Source organism: Rhineura floridana, chromosome 16 (assembly GCF_030035675.1).
Source record: "Rhineura floridana isolate rRhiFlo1 chromosome 16, rRhiFlo1.hap2, whole genome shotgun sequence".
In the NCBI taxonomy this organism is placed as follows: Eukaryota; Metazoa; Chordata; class Lepidosauria; order Squamata; family Rhineuridae; genus Rhineura; species Rhineura floridana.
The window spans coordinates 34,325,070-34,350,509 of NC_084495.1; the positions used below are offsets into that span (position 1 = coordinate 34,325,070).

Genomic DNA, 25,440 nt, shown 5'->3' on the forward strand with positions numbered 1-25,440 from the left:
AGAGAGGCAGCAGGCAACCTCCTCTATGGATGAGTGGTTTGGGTTCAGACAGGAACTTCTATTCATTTAATTAACTTATTTCTCGCAGTGCAATAGCAAGTCAGGCATGTAGACTGGTAATTCCAAATTCAAAACACAAGGAGGGCAATACTCACCAAATGCTATTTAGAATGAAAAAGAGCTGGATAAAGATGCATCCAAAGGGCAGGATGCCCCCCATGATGATACCTGGTAGAGGCTTTGTGAAAAAGGATTGCTCTGGTATTTGTCGAGGAATCTGGTTTGTACGCACCGGGTGCTCAATAGGCTAGAGAAAGAACATTAAAACAGAATTAACGAGTCAGATACATCTAGGTAAAACAGCAAAGCAGCTCTAAAAAGTTGCAAAAAAAGTTTAAAGATGCAAAAACATTACTGTTTTCACAATGAGGAATAGTTACGTCGTTTGCACTAATGTACTGGAAGGGGGTTCTGACTTGAAAGGGAAAGCATTGCACAAGAAAAGTGGCCCCACACCCAGAGGAGTTCCTCCACTTGCACAACCTATTCTCAAGCCCTTTCTATGGCCCACTGGAGTCCAAATGCTACAACCCGGATCTTCTTTTGTTCATGCTGCAACACAGCACAGTGATGTTTCCCGCTGGGGAAGGGCTGAGTGGCACAGCATTTGCTTTGCATGCAGAAGGTCCCAGGTTCAATCCCTGGCATCTCCGAGTACGGCTGGGAAAGGAATGTCTGTGTCTGAAACCTGCTGCCACTCAGCATAGAAAACGCTGAGATACAACAGACCAGTGGTCTGACTTGGCAGAAGGCGGCTTCGTATGTATACCGCGAGAAGTCTTCTGCCAATGCTTGCCTAAGTGGTTGAAAAAAAGCACCTATGCATCCTCTCCTTCTGCTCACCAACCTGTAAAGTGTGGGGAACCTTTGGCCCTCCAGATGTTGCTGAACTACAGGTCCCATCAGCCCCATCAAGGATGCCAGTGGCTAGGCCTGATGGGAGTTCAGCAATATCTGGAGGGCCAAAGGTTCTCCATACCTCCTTTAGATCAACAAGACTATGGGTGTTTGGAGTACAGGAAAGGAAAAGTATCCTCGAGTGGTAGAATAAGGAGCTTAAATAAAAAGAATGTACGTCACTGTACCGAATTTCTAACCCACCTTCTCCTTGAATCCAAAGTATGCACCAACAAAGGTTAACGGGACAGATATTCCGAACCACATGGCCAAGATAGCAACCAATGTGCCAAAGGGGATTGAAGCTGACGATCCTTTCACCCAAAGAATAAGGTTCATTACGAAGAAGTCTGCAAAGACAATTCTGGGGGAACAGAAGGCGACCAGGTTCAAAGTTAACATGTAGCTCCCAACTTTTTGTGGGGCAGCCTGTGGCATCTTGCTAGAATCCCAAAAGATTTTTTTCAGGCCCAGAAATAGTAAGGCATCAGCCATGGAGGTGCATTACTGCCATTAGCATTCCCACTACAATCATCACTACAAGCCACTCCAACCGCCACAGGTTTCTATTCCAAGGCCGGCCCTACCACTAGGCAGAGTGAGGCAGTCACATCAGACAGCTGATTTTGGGTGTCATGCAAAGGGCAGCAAGTATTAACTTTATTACTGTTGTTTGGCTTTTTACAGTCAAGGAAGGCAAGAAGCACTGTGGGATTTTCTACTTCAAGTGCCAAAATAACTTGGGAATTCTTCACCTAGAGTTGGCGGGAAAACACTTACTGTTCTACCTCAGGCAGGAAAATGTCCCATTCTGCACAAAAATTGTGCAAGAAGTCAACCTACTGCCAGTTAGCACAAACTATAGCTACTTGAGGAAATACTTCCATTGCCACAAAAATAACCAAGATGTTGTGAAAATGTCAGTCATGAGAAAGATCTGTGTCTAACTGCTAGATTTTATGTTTCAAAAAATTATGGAGACCAGCCATTACTGTTTCTTTGTGCCGGCAGCCTTTACTGAATGTTTTGTTGTTTGGACTACAACTCCCATCAGCCTCACCAGCGTGGCTGTGACAGCTAAAGCTGACAGGAGTTATACCAGTTTGATACAGTTTGGAGGGTACCAGTTTGGCAAAAGCCCCAGAAAACTGTTAACACTGCAGACTTTATTTTTATTAAATTTATATCCCGCCATTCCTCCCAGTAGGAGCCCAGACTTCAAGACTTTAACCCCCCCCATTGAGTTTCTTCTCGCCACCCACCCCCACCCCAAACTGGTTTAACATCCAGCCTGAAGAAGAGTTCTGAAGAACTTGAAAGTTTATTTACTACTTGTGACAATATTATCTTACTGTGAGTTTTGGATTTTTACCTTTTACCTATGCACAACTGCTATTTATTAATTATCCCACCCTTCCTCCCAAAGGAGCCCCGAGTGGCAAGCAACCATACAACTTTAAAACAAAAGCATCTAAAAAACAGTAATATATCCTCACAGCTAATAATTTCAAGGTTGCCAGGAACGGTATGTTTCAGCCATCAAATCCCTAGGGTGAATGGAGGGGGGAGGGGAGAGAGAGACCGACTTTTCTACAGAGGGCATTCCATAAATGGAGAAAGTGTTGGCTCTGGAATAAGTAAAAAAGAAGAAGAGAAATAGGAATTCTGTTGTGTAGAATTTCTGGGATGCTTTGAAAACTCAACACTGGTTTTGGAGCTCATCTGTACCAGAATTTCCCAAAAGTGCTCTGTGGCAATGCACACCCAGTTGGTCTGATCCACTTGTCAGCTGAGCGACAAGCCACAGCCCAGAACGGTGATGGGCGCACTTGTTGTCATCGCATCTGCAAGATTTCTAGAATGATGTCACTGTTTCCGGGAGTGGAAGATGCAGAGACATCCTTGTTGAAATCTAACAACAAAGTAAACCATGAAGCTAAACAAAAAAAGCAAACAAAAAGACAGCTCCAGATCTGGGGCAACAGCGTTCCCAGTAGAAGGGTGGGCAGGACCAGGGACCAGGATCAGCATGGACCAGGACCAGAACCTGGGAATTTGCATACCAGGCCACCAGTGTTTTAAAAACTGGTGACCTTATAATTCAGGGATGGGGAACCTTTTCCAGCCCAAGGGCCACATTCCATTCTGGGTAACCTTCCGGGGACTGTGTACCTCTGATGGGCAAGGCCAGAGGCAAGTGTGCAGGGAAATACATGAGACTCTTGCACAGCTGCATTCCAGCCATGCTGTCCTGAATCTGGATTCAGACTCAGACTACGTTGTGTTTTTCTCCGTTATGTTTCATGTGGAATCTCAGCTCAGAGTGTTTTATAGATCAATTTACAGATTCAGCACGCTGCATCTCGACACAGCACAGATAGGCATGACTACTCAAGCTAAGACATGGCGGCAACAATTAGACACGCCTCTTGAGACACTTTAAATAGGCTCGGGGCGGGCTTTCTATTTGCGTGGGAAAGGTTTGTCTGGACTGCGTGCGTGAGCAAGCAAGGACTTCTACAGTGTTATCTGTGAGCACCTGCGCATCAGCTGGCACATCCATTGCAATGGCGGTGGCAGCACTCCAGCAAAATCTTCCTCTGACGCCGTCTCTGGTTGAGCCTCCAATTCCTCCTCCTCAGGAGGTGGCATGAGTGGTGGCTCGGGCGACAAGGCAGGGCTAAGAAGCACGACGAGGGCCGGCTCATTGTCAGGCAGCGCTTCTTCCATTGTAACTGGAACTAAAGGGGCAGAGCCGTCACTGTCTAAACTGCTGAAGCCTTCTCCTGCCTCAGCCCCTCCCACTGCAGTCCACTGAACTTCTCCCCAGGATCCCATTCTTCTTCCTCCTCCTCCTGATCACTCTGCCAGCAGTCCTCCATGGGGCCCATGGCACATGCAAAAATCAGATTTTTTACATGCCTGCCCCTCTATCCAGGCAGGCAAGGGCATATTCTAGCCAAGCACAAGCACTCAAGGAAGGCGCAGAGCAAGGCCAGTGAGGGGTGTGACCTAGGAAGAGTCCCAAGGGCCAGACAGAGAGGTCTGGAGGGCCACATGTGGCCCACAGGCCTGAGGTTCCCCATCCACGTCCCCATCAGTGTATGCACATACAAGCCCTTCACAGGGCTTGTAAAATGTAAATTCATTTATCTTCCCCCACTCCCAAACGACTTCTACGCCTGTGCCATTGATAAATATGTCATGATCTCTCAAGAAGCCCAGTCTCACTGCCACAGACCATCACTGGAAGCTGAAAGCACCGCCATCCAATGAACAGAAGGGAGCATCAGCGGCACATCTGTCAGATTCAGGAAGAGCCATTGCCACACTCACCAGCCTGGGACTCATTACACAAGCATCCGTGGAGCCAAACGCACAACACTCTCAGAAGCAGCCCCATCCCATGCCATTATTGGAGCAGAAGGAGCCAATTCTATTAAAGCCTTACTTACTCTCACTCTGCCAAACATGTTTTGAAAAAGCCATTCAGTGCACAAATACCATCTAATCTGCTGCAAGATGAATATTCCTGTAAACCCAATTCCTGTTGTGCACATTTTATCATTATTTTAAAGCTCTGCCCAGGAAAGCAAAGCAAATCTCTCTTTTACTCCTCCAAAGAGAGAAAGGGGGGAAGACAGAATCCTGCCTGTCTACAAACTCTCAAAATCAATCCACAGAGTACATAATTGCCTCAGGCTGCTTATGGCATTATGCAAATTTGCTGAACTAGTATAGCATAATCAAGACATCTGTTCTTATTTTGTGCTCTCCCTCTACCCCAGGCAATCATCCGACTTCTCTGAAATGGAATTTATACACTGGAATTTAAGCTTATCAGCATGGCATTTTGCCATTTTTGGACTCTGCCAAGATAGTATGTATAGATGGCGGCCAAGAAGTACATTTCTGGTTGGGACTTACGGTGTCAGTACAGAAATTGGTGGCTATTTCACTCCCTGCTGCCAACTAGTCTAATTCCAGCCCACTGTTTATTGATACTTTTGGGTTTTTTAAATTTTGAAATAGAACAGTTATAAACACAACCATGCAGACAAGCAACTTCTCAGTGTCCTAACAGTCAATCCCTCTTCCCAGGGAACTCTGGGAATTGTAGCTCTGTGAGAAGAACAGGGGACTAATAACTCTCAGCACCCTTCACAAACTACAGTTCCCAGGATTCTGAGGGGGATAGTGCTGATGCCACTCCATGGTGCAGATGTGACCTAGCAGATGTGTTATAAACTGCCCAGAGAGCTTCGGCTATGGGGTGGTATACAAATGTAGTAGTAGTAGTAGTAGTAGCAGTAGCAGTAGCAGTAATAATAATAATAATAGGTAGTGGGCTGCTGAGCTGCAACACTTAGCAATGGTGTATGTTACTTTGCCAGCATTTAAGTGTTCTATCCCCATAAGCTCAACTACATTTCCTCCAAAATCAGCAGCTCTGTGCCCTACAGGACTGTTGAACTGCCTTGCCTGTTCAGTTCACCCCCTGCCTTTTGCCAAGAGGATGGATAAGGAGGAGCCATCATTTCTTGTTTCAGGAAAGGAATCCCTTTTGCTGAACTTCAGCAACCCGACGCAGTAAAGATTCAGAGGAGAAGCAGAGAGAAGGATGACCAGCGAGGGAAGCCTCACTGCAATGAATGAGAGGCTTGCACAGTCATGCTCTTATGCTGCTCCTGATCATTTACTGAGGCCCTGGCATAGGAGAACCACACACCTGATTGCTCCTTCAGGTAATGATCTAAAGGAGGATTTGAGAAGGTTGCTGGAATTCAGGACAGCAGAAGTCGTTGGCTCTGTACTCACAGATCATCTTGACTGGGAATGCTGCAAGACCCTCTCCTTGCTTGCTGGCCTGTTTCCATCTAGCCTGAGAGGCTGGGGCCCTGACTGATTTCACCTACAAAAGCTGCTACTACTGGAAGGTGTCGGAGACCATCTTCACGGTGGGATGTTGCTTAGGGGCTTTTATTGGGGCCCAAACCTAATTATGGGAGTCAGCTGTTTCTGTTGTTATTGGGATTATTTTTTTATATATATATATATAGTTAGACCTTATTATGAATTATAAGGGAACTGTTTCATTTTATTGTATATTTTTAATGAGATGTTTTCATTAACTTATTATTTAAATTTTGTTTTGTAACTGACTGGGTTATGTAATTTTTTTGATGCTGCAAGATATCATGAGCATAGATTACTATGGAAAGGCAGCATACATATAAACCATGATGATGATGAAATATAACAATGATCCATGTTTGTTTTTTACCTAACCATGGTTAAGAGTTGCACCTGAACATCTAAATCGGGGTGACTGACTATTCCCTTGCCCAATGGCTGCATTCTCCACTGGCCAACCCTCTGGGGCACACCCCACACTCTTCTCACATACACAGCCTCCTCCCACAAATTTCAGTTATCGGGGGGGGGTATTGCCCCCTCTCTACTCAAATGATTGATCTGATGACGCAATTCGCATTCCCATGAGGGTGCTAAGCTCCGCCTACCCCAGAGCTATTTCTACTTGGGAGCAGATAATTTTAACCACCAAAATCAGTAGTTTTGGAGTGGGGGCAGAAAAATGTCCTGGGGGGAGGGATCAACCCTGACCTAAACCAATGTTGACTAAAAGCCCATGTGTGACACCATAGCTTGAAACGGATTTGCAAACTGGTTAAGTGTGATTTCAGCACCATGCAAACCATAGTTAAGGTACTTAAGACTTTCCAAAGTCAGTCTGTAAAAATAGGTGAGGATTTAAAACACACACACACACAGGAAAAGGAACTACACATGCAGTTACATACATGGGGATGTGGCTCATAGCAAGATACTCTCAAGAACAAGGAACAGCATTAGAGGAACAATAACTCCTATTGTCAAGTGCACTATTTTCCCTCATTGTTGTTTACGTTATTCTTGTTTTGTATTCTGTTCTACCCAACATCAATAAAAACATTATTAAGAAAAAAAAAGAACAAGGAAACAAAAGAGGATGCGCACAACTGGATTAGGTTACAACTAGTTTAACTGTCGGTCAATTGCAGTAAGAAACATAAGCTTTTGTGCATATTAACGGATTTGCAATGTACAAAATGAGTTCTATAAAAAGAAAGGAATTGGGGATACTAACCCTGGGCACAACAGAGCTGTCAGCAACACATTTGTCTTCCATTTTTCACCTCTGAATGCTAAGAAATAAGGGGGGGAAATAGTAATCAGAACATTCACAGCTGCTGGCAGATTTTTTTAAAAAACAATCTCAATAATTTTAACGCTAGCTTGTTCACGACAGTACTACAAACCACTTTGAATCTGCCCTGTTTACAGAAATTTGAACTGAACCCCGATGGACCCCAAAAGCACAGTGATAATACTCTCCTGCCAAATTGAAAGTGGGTCAATACCCTGTTCAAAGCCAATGGCCAGGATCTAGAAAGGCTTTTTAGGCTCTCTCTCCACCATATGCCCTTGTGTTACATTGCAAGCAGTTTTTAAAACATCCTATGTTTCATGACCAGCTTCCAAAAGGGTCATATATGAGAGAGAAGACTGCAGTTCAGAGAAGGAGAGGGGAGGTACGCACTGCTAAGAACACTATTTCCCTATTAAGAACATAAGAAGAGCCTGGCTGCTGGATCAGGCCAATGGCCCATCTAGTCCAGCATCCTGTTCTCACAGGGGCCAACCAGTTGCCCACGGGAAACCGACAAGCAGGACCTGAGTACAAAGAGCACTCTCCCCTCCTGCAGTTTCCAGCAACTGGTATTTGGAAGCAAACTGCCTCTGTAGCACAGCTATCATGGTGAGTAGCCATTGATAGCCTTTTCCTTTATGAATTTGTCCAATCCTCTTTTAAAGTCATGCATATTGGTGGCCATCAGTGCTTCTTGTGGGAGCGAATTCCATAGTTTAACTATGCACTATCACTAGAAAAGACAATAATGCTGGGAAAACCAGAAGGGAGTAGAAAAAGAGGAAGGACAAACAAGAGATGGATTGATTTCATAAAGGAAGCCACAGACCTGAACTTACAAGACCTGAACAGGGTGGTTTATAACAGATGCTGTTGGAGGTCGCTGATTCATAGGGTCGCCATAAGTCGTAATCGACTTGAAGGCACATAACAACATCAACGACAACTATGCCCTGCATGAAGAGGCCCTTTCTTTTGTCTGTCCTGAATCTTCCAACATTCAGTTTCATCGGATGCCCCGAGTTCTAGTGTTATGAGAGAGGGAGAAAAACTTTTCTTCATCCACTTTCTCTGACATGCATAATTTTATACACAGCTATCACATCACCTCTGACTCGCCTTTTCTCTGAACCAAAAAGCCCCAAATGCTGAAACATATGGGAGTCACTCCATCCCATTGATAATTCTGATCTCTCATCTTCTCCCCAAACCAGAAAAAAAATCAGTAACAGATCCCATTCTATAAAGGCAGAAAAAAGGCTATGAGATTTGATGAGGCCATTCATTAAGTGCTGGGCAGGAATCTGAACCTCTGCACCACACGTGGTTCTCCACTTCCAACTCGATCCTCGTGGCTCCAACATCAAGCAGGCCACATTCCATTACCAGAGCTTTGCACTTACTTTTGTACATCCGAGCAGACACGTAGCCTGCTGGGGTTCCCAGCAAGACCCACAGCACAACTGCACAGGTCATCAAGGCCCCTCTGTTGGCTGGCGAAAGGAATCCGAGGCAGGCAAGGACTGAAAGCAGGAACACAAATGGGGGGGGGGGAAGAGTTTGGGAGGGAACATTTACCCCAACGTAAATTTGTGCAATGTTCCTCAAATGCAGACATGACCCCACAGTTCAAATTTCAAAATACAGGCTGAAGACATTTCTGTTTCTCCAGGTATTTGGATCGTGAAGTGTATTGGTTTCTTACAGATATCTATGACTGCTGTTTTTACTGTAGGTTTTATTGCAATCTTGCGCTTTTTAATGATATTTTTCTCCCTTTTTTATGGTTGCCTTACACCAAATCATTGGTCCATCGAGCTCAATATCATCTACACAAACTGGAAACGGCTCTCCGGGATTTCAGACAGGGGTTCTCAAGCTCTCAACTGGTCTTATGACTGCTGAGTTCCACTGTGCACTCTTGGAAAGGGGGGAGAAGGATTTACACAGTGTCACAAAATTCCCTTCTCATAAGGACTGCACCTGCTGCTGTTGCCAAACAGCCGCTTTCCAGGTGCTCAGCTAAGACCCAGAACGGTCACTAGGTCTGCGTTCAGTGGAGCTGCTTATGCAAAGAAGAGCAAAACACAAACAGCATAGAAACAGCCGCCCTATGCAGAGGCAGACCATTGCTCCATCTAGCTAAGAACTGTTGACACTGAGTGGCAGCAGCTCTGCAGGATTTCAGACAGACAGGCATCTCTCCCAGCCCTACCTGGAGATGCCGGGGACTGAACTTGGGAATCTGCTGTATGCAAACCACATGTTCTACCCACTGAGCAACAGCCTCTCCCTGCTGCATGTGCAGGTGAATGAAGATAACATAGTTGTTAATAGCAGGGGTGAGAAGAAGGCAAATGGGGATCTACTGGTAGATCTGTGTGATCTGCAGTGGATCAGGGTTACCGACTCAAATGTTTAGCAATAAAACGATGACTCTCCCCCCACAGATCATTAGGCTCGTCAAATGAAGAAGGCTAACCAAGAATTGACTTTTATGTGAAAAGACTGAGAGCTCAGTTCAGTTCTGGTACTGAAGACAAACCACTAGGCTCAGAATGTGCTGAGAGGCACCGTGGACTTTAATTCTATCCGGATGTCTTTTTCACCTGGCTCTGGTGAGTTAAAAAAAAAATAGACCCCCAGGAGCCTGCTCACCCCTCATGTAAGGGGCAGCCTCTTGTGGTAAGAAAGACCCCAGGACTGATCCTTAAACTTACTGATTTCCAACAACATAACCCTGGTTTGGACCACTGCATTCCCTTTAGTACTGCATTTCCAAAGGCAAACAGCCATCGCACATTGCCTACATAGGCCACATTATCTTACCGTGACGCTATTAACATTAACACTTTTACATTTGCTTACCACAGCCTCTCCCACTCCTCTTTCTCTCCCTCCCCAGTGTCAAACTTTAGAGCAGCCTTCCCCAAAATGGTGTCCTCTAGAGTTCTGGAGTCCAACTCCCACCAGCCCCAGCCAGCACGACCAATGGTCAGGGATGATGCGAAAAGCATGTGGAGAGCACCAGGTTAGAGAAGCTTGCCTAAGGCCCCATCTGCGCTGTTCAATTTCCAGAGCGGTTAAACAGTCAATCCCTCTTCCCAGGGAACTCTGGAAGTTGTAGCTCTGTGAGGGGAATAGGAGCCTCCTCCTAACAACTCTGCGTAACCGTAACAAACTACAGTTCCCAGGATTCTTTGGGGGAAGCCATGACTGTTCACAATGGCATACTTCTTTATTTGTATGGGGCAGATGGGACCTTGGATCGTAACGTCCTTCAGGCAGGGACCTGAATATATATATATATACACAGACACACACTGCTGATGTTGCATAAATGACAACAATGCCTTATAGCCAATCTCATGTTACTTACACAAGGTAATAAATGTCATTATGAAAATCTGTGTCCCTTGCCCCAAGAAGACAGAGAGCAGCATGCCTTTCCTGGGAGGCCTAAAGACGTCTCCGTGGACCAGCTTCCACCCAAACTCCTCCTGCGCGTCTTCCTGCAATAACATCTTTATTAGACGTACATCATGCAACAGTGAATTAGTACAAGCCAGACGTGAAATTCACTTTCCTAGCCTGATTATCTTTCAGGTTTTGTTTCTGAAGGGGGCTAATTGCATCTGCATCGTTACTCACTGATTTTACAACTCCCTAATGGACTACTAGTTGGAGGGGGCTGGGGTGGAGAATGCAGATTTATTAAGAAACGCTTATCTTGAGAAGGAGAAACAAACATTAACATACTTAGTGAGACTGCTGCAATGTTAATTGATATTAAACAAAAGATGGTGCTTAATTTACACGATATTGCAAGCCCTCAACACATTTATCTGCCTTTGCCGTCTATTGCCAAACAAGTCAGTTTCAATTTTGACATTAAAGGAAAGAACATAAGAATATTAAGAAGATCCTGCTGGATTAGGCCAGTGGCCCATCTAGTCCAGCATCCTGCTCTCACGGTGGCCAACCAGATGACCATCTGCAAGCTGGACCTGAGCACAAGGGCACTCTCCCTTCCTGCGGCTTCCGGCAACTGGTTTTCAGAAGCGACTGCCTCTGACTGTGGTGGCAGAGCATAGCCATCGCGGCTAGTAGCCATTGATAGCCTTATCCTCCATGAATACTGCAACACAAAATCAAGGCAAAGGCTCCATCAGGTATCTTCCTGTCCCCTCCACAGAGTACCATAAGGAGGGTGTGTTACTTACAATAAAACCAGTGGAATAAAATACTAAATCGAAAACACTGTTCCAAATCTAAGATGTTACATTCTGCAATCCTAACACTGCTGAAGCTTTCATTTCTCCTTCTTTATTTATCTGGGCTTAGTTACTGCACAGGTGTGATTCAAAGTTCCCCACATAGGTCTTCAGTGCCTACCCTGAACCAGCCATCTACTTTTCTTGATCCATAATGTCAACACGCTTAACTTTTCCTCGCGTTCCCAACAGCAGAGAACAACAAAGTTTCAGGTTTCACAGCAACACGCCCATGAATGAGCAACAACCTGTTTCCCCCTTTTCAATCTGTTTGTTATTTTAGATTTTCAATCAAACCAAACACTATGCAACCACCCAAAAAGGGTTCGACCACCTGATGTCTCAGTTTCAAACATTTTCCCAGTATCTAGTAACCAAAAGCCAGCCTAGAAAAGGAGGCTTTAACACTCATTTCAGAAACACCCCGACTCATTTTTTGGTGAGCCTCTATGGGAAGAGAGTTCCACAGAGTGCAGTATGAAATTCCTTCATCGGAAGCAACTTATTTTTGACATTTTCAAAAGCTTGCTTCGGTATTGTTTATAAGTATGTATTTTTACGCATTTCCAGGTTGCCCTGATTAAGGGATTTCTTAATTCCAAAACGAGTTGAACCCAACCGAACATTCTGGCACTTTGAGGACATGTTCTCCCTGGTTTTTCCCTGTTGTAATGTATACATTCTATACACAGCACACAAAGGCATTATCTAAAAACAAGGGAAGCCGGCCTGTTTCCCTTCAAAACAACAGTATCCAAAATCAAGTGTATCAGGATTTAAATCAATTAAAACTCATTTGATTAATCAGTTAAGATTTCTTCAAGTTGATGACAACTCCATATTGAAGTAAAAGAACTCCTATGCCAGGGGACATATGAATGTCTTTGATGCGACTTGGATTAGTTTCACCTCCTATGTGAATAAATCAAACTTGACTCCAAGACCACCAATGACTCAGGGCACATTATGGAAGGACACGCTCAACTAATGAAAGCAGGTGTACAGAAAAGACTTAAGGAATTTGACGCCTCTATATACCTATATGTATTTGTTATGATTTTTTAAAATTGAATGCTACATGTGTATTTTGTAAAAATTAATAAAAACTGTTTAAAAAATAAAAACAATTTAAAGACTCCTCGACATTCCAAAGCCAAGGCCTTTACCTGCAGGAATTAAAGAGCAACAAGGTGAACACACTGGGCTCCTCCAGACAACCTCTTTTTGCAGAGGTTAGACTATATCAGGTCCTTATTGAATATTAGCCCTGATTTGTTTGACAGCGAGCATGGGTTCTTCCGAGCGGATCTGTTGCATCAGAGCAACAGAAGGCATTCATCCACTTTAATTACTCAGTCCTAAATTTCCATCATGCACTTCGATCTCTCCAGCAAAATACTGACAGGCTGGAGGCAATCTTTTTACAAAAGCTTTCTAGAACAATTTGGATCAGCAACTGATTTCACTCTGTGAAAAGCATGTTTGTTAGCAGGCCAACACATCACACCACCTATTCTGTGAGTAACTCGTGTCATCATGATCAAGCCCACTCTTTCACTCCTTGATTGGAAAGTGGAGGAAAGAGGCCACTCAACCCTCCAAGAGATGGACTAGCCAACATTGGAATAGAAGCAAAATACCTTTCCTCCACTTCCTTTATCATTACCAATACCACATATGTTCCTTATTGAAACGTGGCCAGAAAATTGCTTCTTGTCCCCTGCACTTTTATTCCTGCACAAAAAAGCCCTTTAGATACTCAGGCAGCCAGCATTTCTTCTATCCTCGAAGGGCGAGTGCTTTATGTGGAAGGGTGCAGTGAGACATTCTATTATTATTATTGGAACTTATTACCTGCACTTCACCCAGAGGTCCCAGGGCAGGTTACAACAATTTTAAAACACATACATAAAGCAATTAAAAACAACCTAAACAACATCACAGCGAATAGGGTGGGTCCTAAAAATATACATCTCAGGTGTCCAAGGCCAGCGTAGAGGCCTTTTTCAGCATTCGCCAAAAGTTGTACAATGAAGTTGCCAGGCGCACCTTGATGGGGAGGGAGTTCCACAACTTAGGGGCTGCCACAGAGAAGACCCTCTCCTGGGTCACCATCCTCCAAGCTTCTGAGGGTGACAGAACTACCAAAAGGGCCACCTCTGCTGATCGCAACATTTGAGAGGGTCTATAGGGAAGGAGGCGGTCTTTCAGATATTTGGGAATTAAGTCGTTTAGGGCCTTAATCACTAACGTGAGCACCTTGAACTGGGCCCAGAAATTAAATGGCAAACAATGCAGCTGTTTTAAAACAGGAGTTATACGAGTTCTAAAAGAAACCTGCAATCTGGCTGCTGAATTTTGGACCAGCTGAAGTTTCTGAGCCACTTTCAAGGGCAGCCCCACGTACAGTGCACTGCAATAATCTAATCTGGAAGTTACCAGAGCATGGAGCACTGTGGCCAAGTCTTCCCTATCTAAAAGGGGCCGAAGCTGGCAAACCAGCCAGAGCTGGGAAAAGGCATTCCTAGCCACTGAAGCCACCTGAACCTCCAGTGACAGTGTTGGACTTATTTACTCCTTCAAGGAGATTCCCCTTTGGGTAGAACCCTGGGAGCCTAGTGCCTAGGAAATTGGAAGGGAAAATTCTATGGCATCTGCAAAGAATAAAATTTAAGGCTCCCCAACACATGAGATTTAGGACATCAATATCTAGCAAAGTTAAGCTCACCAGGTAAAGAGGCAGTGCAGCAAAAATTATTTTCCCTTGAACCTTGGCCGTTAAGTTCTGGCCCCATCAACATGGCTGGCTTGAAAGCTTAATCGCATCTTGTTGGAGAAGAAATCAAATTATCTAAGCAAGGCACAAGAGCTGAGCCCGTGATTTGTTTCATAGGAAGCAAGGCACTCCTCACCTTGGGGAAGCAGGATTTTTGCAAGGCTGTTCATTACTTCCAAATGACAGCTGATGGAAAGTCTTATTTTGCAGAGTTTTGTTTTAATTAGCTAAGTAAATACTGTCTATTTGGTTAAAGTTTTAAGAGCTCTTCACGAAGGCAGCCCCAGGAGCTGCTTCCCATGCAGACCACCTGTAGCTTCCTAGTGAGCAGCCGGGAAAATGGAAAAGGAAAGATACAGAGAAGCAAAAATGCCTGTTCTTTAGAAATACAAAATAATGAGCTGAGCCTCCCAAGGAAGGCACAAACAGTTGCCAAGGAAGGTGCAAGCAATTATCTGCCTCTTCTCAGCCTAGCATTATCCGTTCTCCTACTAGAACTCAGGGACTACAACGAAGGTGAATGTTAAGAGATTTAGAACAGACAAAAGAAATTACTTCTTCACGCAGGGCGTAGTTAAAACTATGGAATTTGCTACCACAAGATGTAGCAATGGGCACCAACTTAGATGGCTTTAAAAGAGGGTTAGGCAAATTCATGGGGGATAAGGCCATCAATGGCTACTTGCCATGGTGGCAATGTTCTCCCTCCACTGTTGGAGGCAAGATGCCTCTGAATACCAGTTGCTGTGCTGTTGCGCTCAGCTCCTCCTCATGAGCTTCCCATAGGCATCTGGTTGGCTGCAGTGAGAACAGGCTGCTAGAAAAGACGAAGCTTTGGTCTGATCCAGCCAGAACTCTTACGTTAAGAGAGGAAGCGAAGTGCTCACCTTCTCCTTCCCAGTGTACGGCTGTACATCTTGCCCTTTACGCTGAAGGAGGCTGCTATACACTAACCTCGAGACTTCACAAGCACGCTCAGGATCCCTCTTTCGGGGGACTCAACACACCTGTGCCATTTGTAGGTGTCCGCTTCTCTCACTATTAAAGAGCTTAAAAAGAAGCTCCATTTTACTTACCGAGGAGTCAATCTGGTTGTATCTTGCAATATCTTTATGTAGGGTTCTCAACAGGATCATGGCCACCATTCCGGATAAGAAGAGCACAATCACAAGAGAATTCATGATGCTGCAGGGGAAGAAGAGACCAAGGATAGGCAAAGCAATCCTGGCACACCCATGTGGCATCAGACACAATTTTAAAGGCTATGACAAGCAGGACCGAATGCTCAAGTCCAGGGCAGAAGATCAGTGGAAAAAGTAGTAGCATTGCAAAGAAGGTCAGAATCGTCAAGATTTACAGTAATAGTCACAACGGGCAGAAAACTAGTTCTGGTGTATGAAGCCCTATACAGCTTGGGACCAGGATACCTAAAAGACCATCTTACCCCTTATATAACCAGTCGATCACTGTGCTCTGTAGGTGAAGGCCTCCTGTAGATACCACCTTATCAGGAGGTTCGTTCTGCACAATACAGGAAATGGACCTTTAGTGTAGTGGCACCTGCCCTGTGGAATCCCCTCCCCTTAAATATTAGACAGGCACCATCTCTGTTATCTTTTTGGCACCTACTGAAGACCTTCCTCTTTCAAGAACCCTTGTAGGTTGAGACCTTGTCCCAGTCTGCATCTGTGTTGGAATTGCTTTTTAATGTTTTTAAACCTTTTTTTTTAAAAAAAAAACAACAGTATGTTAACCTTTAAAAAAAAGATGTCTTGAAAGCTTTTTAAAAAAATGTTTTTAAAGATGGGTTGTTTTAATGTACATTAAGGTCTATTTCTATGATGTTTAAAAGTGTTTCCAGTGCTTTTGTTTGCTGCCTTGGGCTCCTGCTGGGAGGAAGGGCGGGATATAAATCAAATAATAAACTGATTAATTTAATTAATTAATTAAAGAGACAGAGCCATGGTGGACTGGCATAAAAAAGGGGGGCAAAAGTGTTTTAGATCAGGATAAAACAGCCTTCCCCAGCCTAGTGCCCTCCAGATATTTGGTGGGCTACAAATCTCATCACCCTGATCATTGGCTATGCTGGCTGGGGCTGACGGGAGTTGGATTCCAACAAGAATATCTAGAAAGCACCACGTTGAGGAAGGCTCCGTTACAAAACTAAGCCTCTGGACCCGTTTCAACCCAGCTTCTAGCACAGTTTCAACATGGAACTTGCCCAGTTCACCCTAATGGATGAAGTTTATCAAAAGAGGAACAAGTGGAGTGCTGCCCTGTTGACTTTCTTGACCTCTTGGCAGCTTCCGATACTGCAGACCACAGTATCCTCCTGGAGAGAGACTCTGTAGGGTGGGAGAGCACTGTGTTGCAGTGCCTCCACTCCTGCCTCCAAGGTCACTAACGGAGGGTAGCATAAATCAAGAAGCAAAGAAATCCATATACTTCCATTATAAGTGAGGCACTGCTCATTAAACTGCCCATCAATGTAGCAATTAGCCTTACTGATACGCTGCAGCTGGGGACACTCAAACATGCACACGCCTGGTCGCTGACAGGTGCTACAAGCCTTGCTCAATGCCTAATATCAATTATTTATTTATTTATTTATTATATTTCTATACCGCCCAATAGCCGAAGCTCTCTGGGCCGTTTACAGCATAAAAACATCCAATATACAATAAAAAACATATATCAAACACATTAAAACAATGTAACAAAATAACTAAACATAGGTAAACACGTAGACAACGACAGACACAATCCTAAAATGTTAAGTATAAAAACGTATTAAATCAGTTAAAATATTAAGCTGTTTAAGATGTTAATGTTAAAATTACTAAAATATTAAGATTGTGAGTGATAAATGTAGGTGTTAAAAGTAGATATTAAAATGTTAAAATGCCTGGGAGAACAAGAAGGTTTTTACCTGGCGCCGAAAGGATAACAATGTTGGCGCCAGGCGTACCTCATCAAGGAGAGAATTCCATAAATCGGGGGCCACCACAGACAAAGCCCGTTTCCTTGTTGTCACCTTCCGGGCTTCTCTCTGGGTGGGTCCCTGAAGGAGAGCCTTTGATGTTGAACGTAGTGTACGGGTAGGTTCATATCGGGAGAGGCGCTCCATCAAGTATTGTGGTCCCAAGCCGTGTAAGGCTTTATAAGTCAAAACCAGCACTTTGAATTGGGCCCGGAAGCGTATAGGCAGCCAGTGCAAGCGGGCCAGAATCTGTGTTATATGTTCACATCTCCGAGTTCCTGTTAACAATCTGGCCGCCGCATTTTGCACGAGCTGCAGCTTCCGAACCATCTTCAAAGGCAGCCCCACGTAGAGAGCATTGCAGTAGTCCAATTTTGAGGTTACCAGTGCATGGACAACTGAAGCAAGGTTTTCCCTGTCCAGATAGGGGCGTAGTTGGGCCACCAACCGAAGTTGCCTAATATCTGTATAGCTCTACACTAAACATTTCATATTTTGTGTGTGTGTGTGTGTGTGTGTGTGTGTGTATGCATGAGAGAAAGAGAGAATATATACATAATCACAAGCATGCATACGTATGCGTATATGAACTTTAAACCCCTTTAAACTCTTGCACAAACCATGATTTGCACTACACATAGTCTGGATTCCAAGCTATGATTTGGATTCCAGACAGACAGGCAAACTGCAGTTTGCATAGTTTCCCTCTTCTGCATTCCACAGATGGTATGCCAAACAGCAGCCTCCCAGGGCAGAGCAACTTCCCAAAACATGATTTGTTGGTTTAGATGTTAACAGCAAGTTACAGTTTGCTTCTATTGTGGCTTTCAAAAAAATGGCTTCAGATCCTGGTTTGTAGCCATTTACAAACCATGGTTTGTTAGATGATATTAATTTAGGCATAACAAACCAGCTTTTCTAACCATGGCTTGCTGTTAATGCCTGAAACATCTCATAAGTTGTTTACTGTGTACTGCCTGCCTTAAGACACGCAAGAGGCTTTCTCTTCTTTCTTTTTATTAAGGGGAAAAAACACAATCCATATTCATTGTAGGGTTTTTTTTTCTTTAACAGTAAATACTAACTTCAGAGATAAAACTCCAAAGCAAACCACAGGACAGCATTAAAAAAATAGCTGATCAACTGTAACTTCTTAGAAATTCTCTTAAACAAGATGATAAAAGTAAAACAAGCCAATTGCTTTTCTTCAGGATGCAGAAGGCACATTCTTTGGGCGAAACACAATACTTCAAGCTGCTCCCAAGAGAGCCAGAGCTGGGGAGAGTTACTCCACAAATGAAAACATGAGGAGTTCACTGGCTTGAACGCTTGGCTGCCTTCTTTTTAAGCACAGCAGAAGTTCCCAATCCCACAGTAAGTGTGGGGAGATTCAGATCTTGAAAGTGTAAGCTACTTCTTTCAGAACTTCAACATCTCTTACCTAAACCACTGAATGTTGGTATGGGGCATAGATTCTAAGATGTAGTCCCATCTCGAAGCCCACTTAATGCTGTTGTCCTCCTGCAGGGAAAAAGTAAGAGCCGAACAGTGGAACCCACTTCTCAAAAACACACACACGCACACACACAAAAAACCAAGACTTCATACATTCAATTCTCACCGGCTAAAGCTTCTACACCTGACACTGACAACTTCCTGTTCTGGACGGGGCTGCACTCCCTCTGAAGGAGCAGGTTCGTAGCTTGAGGATATAACTCCTTGATCCATCTCTGTCTCTAGAGGCCCAAGTGGCCTCTGTAGCTAGGAGTGCCTTCTATCAGCTTCAGCTGGTACACCAGCTGTGACCATTCGTCAACTGGGATAGCATGACCCCCAGTGGTCCATGCATTGGTAACTTCAAATCTCAGTTACTGAAACCCACTATGTGGGGCTGTCCTTATATACAGTCCAAGACCTGCAGCTAGTACAGAATGCAGCAGCCAGACTGCTCATAGGAGCAGGCTATTAGCAACATGTTACTCCGCTGCTGCATTGGTTACTAATCTTTTACTGGGCCAGGTTCAAGGTTCTTGTGTGAATTCGCAAAGCCCTAAATAATCCAAATAATAATTATTATTATTTTAAGGCTAGCCTAATTCCTTATGCTCTCCCTCAATAGCTGAGGTCTTCTAATTGGGCAGTGTTGGTGGTCCCACATGCCCCTGAGGTTCAGCTGGCCTTTATCAAGGGCCAAGCGTTTAGTGTGGCTGGCCCTGCCCTGCGGAACCCCTTGCCAATAAAGCCTCATCAGGAGTCATCCCTGCTTTGTTTTTTAGATAGTGTTATTCACACAGGCCTTTCAAGTCTGAGGTTCTTTGCCAACCAGCTCTTACTGATGTGTTTGATGGTTTTATTGTAATACTGTGTTTTTAAGTCTATGTACCACTTTGTAATATTTTATATGAAAGAGCAGTTTGTAAATATTTGAGTAAATAAATATACTGATGTATTTCCAGGTGCCATGCAATTTTTGAGGGCGATTATCTGTACATTTGCAAACCTGAATGCAACATGGCTGTTCTGTAAGAATGCTGCTGCTGCAGCAGCAGCAGATCAGCTTGCAAGGTTTTTAGAAACTGTGGTTCCTTCTCTGCCTTTCCTACACTGCAATTCCACATATTGAGAGCCAGTGCGGTTTAGTGGTTAGTGTGCTGGACTGGGACCTGGGAGACCACGGTTCAAATCCCTGCTCAACCATGAAGCTTGCTAGATGACCTTGGGCCAGTCACTGTCTCAGCCTAACCTACCTCACAGGGTTGTTGCAAGGATAAAATCAGGAGGGGGAGAACCATGTTTGTACACCACCTTGAGCTCCTTAGAGAATATAAATGTACTAAATAAATAAATAAACCAAATAGCCCAGCATCTGCACCCACAATTCGAATTTTAAAAAAAGGCACAGCCTGAGAATAATGCAATATTGCCTGTTGATACCAAATCAAATCACCAGCCACAACCCTAAGCTCAAAAGGAGCTCTCCATCCAAACACAGATCTTGTATGTGTTCAAGGGCTGTCCTCTTCTGTGGTGGGGAATGCTCAATGGGGTTGCACAAAAGAATCCAATTGACAGAAAAGGGGGTGGGGTCAGCACCTGCATATACAGACCTCAATGGGCACATCACAGGTACTGGGCCAGGGGAAGGCCCACAGCTCAGCGGCAGAGCACCTGCCTTGCATGCAAAAGGTCCCAGGTTCAATTCCAGGAATCTCCAGGTTGCGTTAGCAGAGAACCCTGTCTGAAACCCTGGAGAGCCCCTGCCAATCAGTGTGGACAATACTGAGCTAGATGGGCCAACGGTCTGACTCAGTATAAGGCAGCTATGATTACCTGACCACTATAAAAGCAGATACTCCCACAGGGCATAACACATCTTGTGCTTCTGAATGAAGTCAATATTACATACCCAAGCTAAATCAAAACTTTAAAAAAAAACAAGTATTGACAGGCAGTTCATTCATGTTGTCAAATTAAGATGACTGACTGGCTCCAGGGAACAGTAACTGGATACAGAACCTTGCACTTCAAGGTCACGGGTTCAAGTCACATTCCATTTGGAAAGAAAAAGGAAAGCTGTTAGCCCATAACGGACATTTGGCTGCCTGGGCAAAAGCTAGCTAATGGTCTCTGCAGACTTCCTTACTAAACAGGTGTCTTGCATCATAAAAACCTAACCTTAATTGCCACCCTTTGGGGTTAGTCTCAACACAGCCATTGGGACTGGAGAGGATATGGAAATCAAGCTACTCAGCCCTCTCTGCCGTTGACCATGCTGTGTCATATTCAATCAGGACTTGTCTCTAAACAGGCTGTCAATCAGCCATTCAGTGCCAACGCCAAGTTTTTAATTAAGAGACTAAAGCAGAGAGTCATTCACCACCACCACCAAATTAGGATCAGTAACTAAATGTATGCTAAGCTATTAAAACAGAAGTGCTTGTTCATCTGTGACAAAGAGCCTTCCTATCTCCCTTTGAAAAAAATCAAGGTAGCTCTAGTGCTCAAGGGTGCTCCCAGTTCCTAGTGAAGTTTGTGGTTTAACATGCCTAACAAGTCCCAGAACCACCATCTAGTGGAGAGACTACCTTTGCAACGTATGAACACTGCAGTTAGGTTGCATATGGTATATACTAATCTTAACCATGAAAAACAACAAGATCTATTTGGGAAAATATGGATTGTCTACCTAATTTGTAACTAAGTAGAGTATTTATATGCAGGTATGTGCTGGATTGTAGAATCTTTGCACTACTATTTATACTTTCAAAAAATTAAAAATGAATTGTGTAAATAATTTATTGGGGTTTTCAGGCTAAACAAACCCCCAGCTCTGCACACCCTGCTGGCCACAAGAACTGATAATCTGAACAGTTTTAAGGATTTATAGCTGCGAAATATACTTACTTCAAACTTCACAGAGTATGTGTAGATCAGATCCAGCTTGCTGGCAGAGTCTGCAGGGATTTCCATAGGTGAGACTTCACAAGATAAATTGTTTACATCTGTATGCTTGTAACTACAAAGATAATATATATTTTATCACTCTGGATGTTGCAAATACCTTCTTCACAGTTTTTACAGATTCACAGGCCAAGTGTTAAAAATGTTTTAGTTTCCAAGTCAATTTGCCTGAAATGCCACACATTTTTCAGAGTCCACAGACGTTTTGTGAATTAAATGCACATTGTACCAACTTACCCACTAACAAAAAGAACAAATCTAGCTTCTGAATGCAAAGACAAGTCAGAATTAAAACTCCAGTGTTGTTTCGGAGCTTACTCCTTCAAACCATGAGCTAGCTAACTTACGGAACTGCATGCCAAAAGTGTAAAGCTCCAGGGTCACAATGTATGCTGTTTCCCCCTCCCCCCCAAAAAAAGGTATTAGTATTAGAAAGATCACCAAAAAAAATGTAAGGGGCGAAGTACCAAGCATTCCACCATACATGTCAGGCTCAATATGGCCAATTCCCAACTGTCCCCCAAACTATGTTGATAGTTTTATCCAACAAGGGTATCCCTACAAATGTTGGAGAGAGTGACATCTGAGATGGTCCACATAATCAGAGGTGGCATTTTAAGGTAAAGGGCCACTAGGTATGTCAATAGTTGTCAGTTTCTCCACAAGAATAAGCATGCACAACCTAAGTTATGAAGCACCAGTATTTTCCCCCGCCCCAGAAATACGCAGGAAGGTATTGCCCAGCTGGGGAACCTGAGGCCCTCCAGATGCTCTTGAACTACAGTTCCCATAATCCCTGACCACTGGGCTATGCTGGCTGGGGCTGATGGAATTTGGAGTCCAACAACATCAAGACGACTACAAGTTCCCCATCTGTGATGTATCAGCTACTTGGCTCTGATTACAGCAGTGGAAAAATACTTGTGCTGTATTTCATATACTGCAATACAAACACATTATTTATAGGAGTTTATTATAAGATATAAAGCAGCCAGGGGAATTTTCTTCCTCAACAATTCGGGGAATAGACCTCAAAGCAAAGGGACAGATCCCTGAAGCAACGCAATATATCTTGCAATTTATTTATGCAGAAGAACCAAATTGCCCAGAGGAAAAAGGGCTGGAATTGAACCTGGAAGACATTTAAGCTACCCAGCAGCTATGAATTTAAAAGGCAGGTTTTTTATTATTTCAAGTTTTCCAGGTGACTTTCATGGCAACTTTGTGTTGTGTGAACTAGACCATTTGCCAGTAAGTCTAGACACCTTGAATCATCTGCAAACTGACTCGTTATGCCACAGCTATACAGCAGGGGCCCTGAACTAGGGGTTCCTAAACATGAAGATCTGCCCACTTAAGAGGTAATCGACACTGAATGTTAAGTTTCCTTGACAAAAAAAAGGCCTTGATATATATTGATATTCACATATTAATTCCATGCAAATGCCCCAGCCTAAGGTTGCTAGATTCAACTGAACAGGGCTCTTGTACTTTTACAAAATAACGCAGCTGGGAAGAGGTTCAGAAGTTGCTACTTTTGCTGTCCCTGTAGACCTGTGGAAAAAACCAATGCCTGTGAAGCTGCCTCATATTATCAGAAGAGTTCTCAAAAGGGAAATAAAATGACCACAGCAGAACCTGACCATACTAATCCTAATGTACACTCACTCCCCTATCTGGGATATGGTTCAAACCACCTGTTTGGCTCGTCCTTGCCTATCATTCTGCCACAGATAGCAAAGAGTCTGCAAGGCCACATTCAATGACAACGCAGAGATAGCAGACCAACAAGGAGAAGAATCAGAGAATAGAGCTTAACCTAGGCAGCTCATTCTTCAGGGTGAGCCCTGGAACATCACTCTCTCACAGCCCTCTAAGAACTGTGAGTCAGCACCGATGGTCTGAGAACCACTGCTATAAACTCTCTAAACCCATGTAATACTTGCAGCTTTAACCCCTCTGTCCATGTTTTGCTTCCAATTATTCCTTTAAGTAGATGTATATCAAAGGCTGAATTCACTATTGGCCACAGGACAGCAATGCAAGGTCTGAGTGAGTGATATCAATGAGATTAAACGGGAAACCTATTAACATAACCATCGTCCACGTCTATGCTCCGGCAAATGCAGAAGAAGAGGAATTGGAGAGATTTTACGCAGAAGTACAGAAAGAAAATGATCACACACCAAAACAAGATGTGCAGATAATCATGGGGGACTGGAATGCAAAAGTATGGAACAGAGAAGAACTAGGAATTGTGGGGAAATGGGGCTTAGGAGATAGAAATGAAGAAGGAGAAAGACTTATCGAATTCTGTAAAGCCAATAATTTGTTTCTTGCAAACACATTTTTTGAGCAACCAAAGAGACGACTGTACACGTGAACATCACCAAATGATCAATATAGGAATCAAACTGATTATATAACTGAAAGCAGAATGGAGAAGTTCCATACTTTCTGCAAAAACAAGATCAGGAGCAGACTGTGCCACAGGTCATATCAAAAATCGGAGTAAAGCTAGAGAAGAACAAAGCAATCATAATGCCAAAATATTTAAATAACATCCCAGAAGAATATAAAGATCAAATAAGGAACAGATTTGAGGCTTTAAACTTAAGTTGACAGAGAACCAGAAGAACTATGGAGTGAAGTCAGAGACATTATCAGGGAAGAATGCAAAGAGACAATACCTCTAGTTAAAAATAGAGAAAGACCTCAATGGATGACTGAAGAAACTCTTAAAATGGTTAAAGAGAGAAGGAAAGCAAAAGCAAAAGGAGACAGAAACATGGTTAGAACCCTAAATGCAACAATACTGCAACTAGTATGTAGGGACAAAGAGAACTATTACTACAGTTATTGTATAGAAATAGATGAGGACAACAAAAACGGTAGAACAAGAGCCCTATTCCAAAAGATTCAAGAAATTAAAGGGAAGTTTAAACCAAGAGTAGGGATGTTGAATAATCTACAAGGGAACACATTGACTGACCGAGATGAAATAAAAGGAAGATGGAAGCAATACACTGAAGAACTCTATAAAAGCAATGCAAGGATGACAGATTCATTCATGGAGAATCAGTCTGATGAAGAACCAGAAATTTTAGAATGTGAGGTGAAAGCTGCTCTTAAAATACTTGGAAGAAACAAATCACCAGGAACAGATGGCATGCCAATAGTTGCTACAAGCTACTGAGACTGAATCTGTCCAAATTTTGACAAAAATTTGTCAAATATGGAAAACTAAACAATGGCCCACAGACTGGAAGGTTTCCATATACATCCCAATTCCAAAGAAAGGGGATCCCAGGGAATGCAATAATTATCAAACTATTGCCTTAATATCCCATGCAAGTAAAGTAATGCTCAAGATTTTACAACAAAGGCTCTTACCATATATGGAGTGAGAAATGCCAGACGTCCAAGCTGGATTCAGAAAGGGAAGAGGCACCAGAGATCATATTGCAAAGATGCATTGGATAATGGAACAGACCAAGAAATTTCAGAAGGAAATCACCCATGAGCTTTATAGATTACAGCAAAGCCTTTGACTGTGTAGATCATGAAAAACTATGGAATACTTTAAAAGAAATGGGAGTGTCACAGCATCTGATTGTCCTTATGTGCAACCTATTCTCTGGACAAGAGGCTACTGTAAGGACATAATATGGAGAAACTGATCGGTTCCCCATCAGAAAGGGTGTGAGACAGGGGTGTATTTTATCATCCTACGTGTTTAATCTATATGCAGAACATATCATACGGAAAGCGGGATTGA

At 43.5% G+C, this 25,440-nt stretch overlaps 1 protein-coding gene across 1 annotated transcript in view; it reads right to left on the minus strand.

Moving 5' to 3' along the window:
- The window catches only part of LOC133371230 (transmembrane 9 superfamily member 2-like), a 47,314-nt gene that overhangs the window by 9,590 nt on the left and 12,284 nt on the right, over positions 1–25,440 (minus strand). The window contains exons 7-14 of the mRNA XM_061598427.1: positions 21,606–21,717; positions 18,643–18,722; positions 15,295–15,403; positions 10,548–10,680; positions 8,572–8,691; positions 7,106–7,163; positions 1,162–1,321; positions 156–307 (exon numbers count right to left, since the gene is read on the minus strand). Coding sequence (XP_061454411.1) covers positions 156–307; positions 1,162–1,321; positions 7,106–7,163; positions 8,572–8,691; positions 10,548–10,680; positions 15,295–15,403; positions 18,643–18,722; positions 21,606–21,717 — 924 coding nt within the window. The remainder of the gene's footprint in view (positions 1–155; positions 308–1,161; positions 1,322–7,105; positions 7,164–8,571; positions 8,692–10,547; positions 10,681–15,294; positions 15,404–18,642; positions 18,723–21,605; positions 21,718–25,440) is intronic.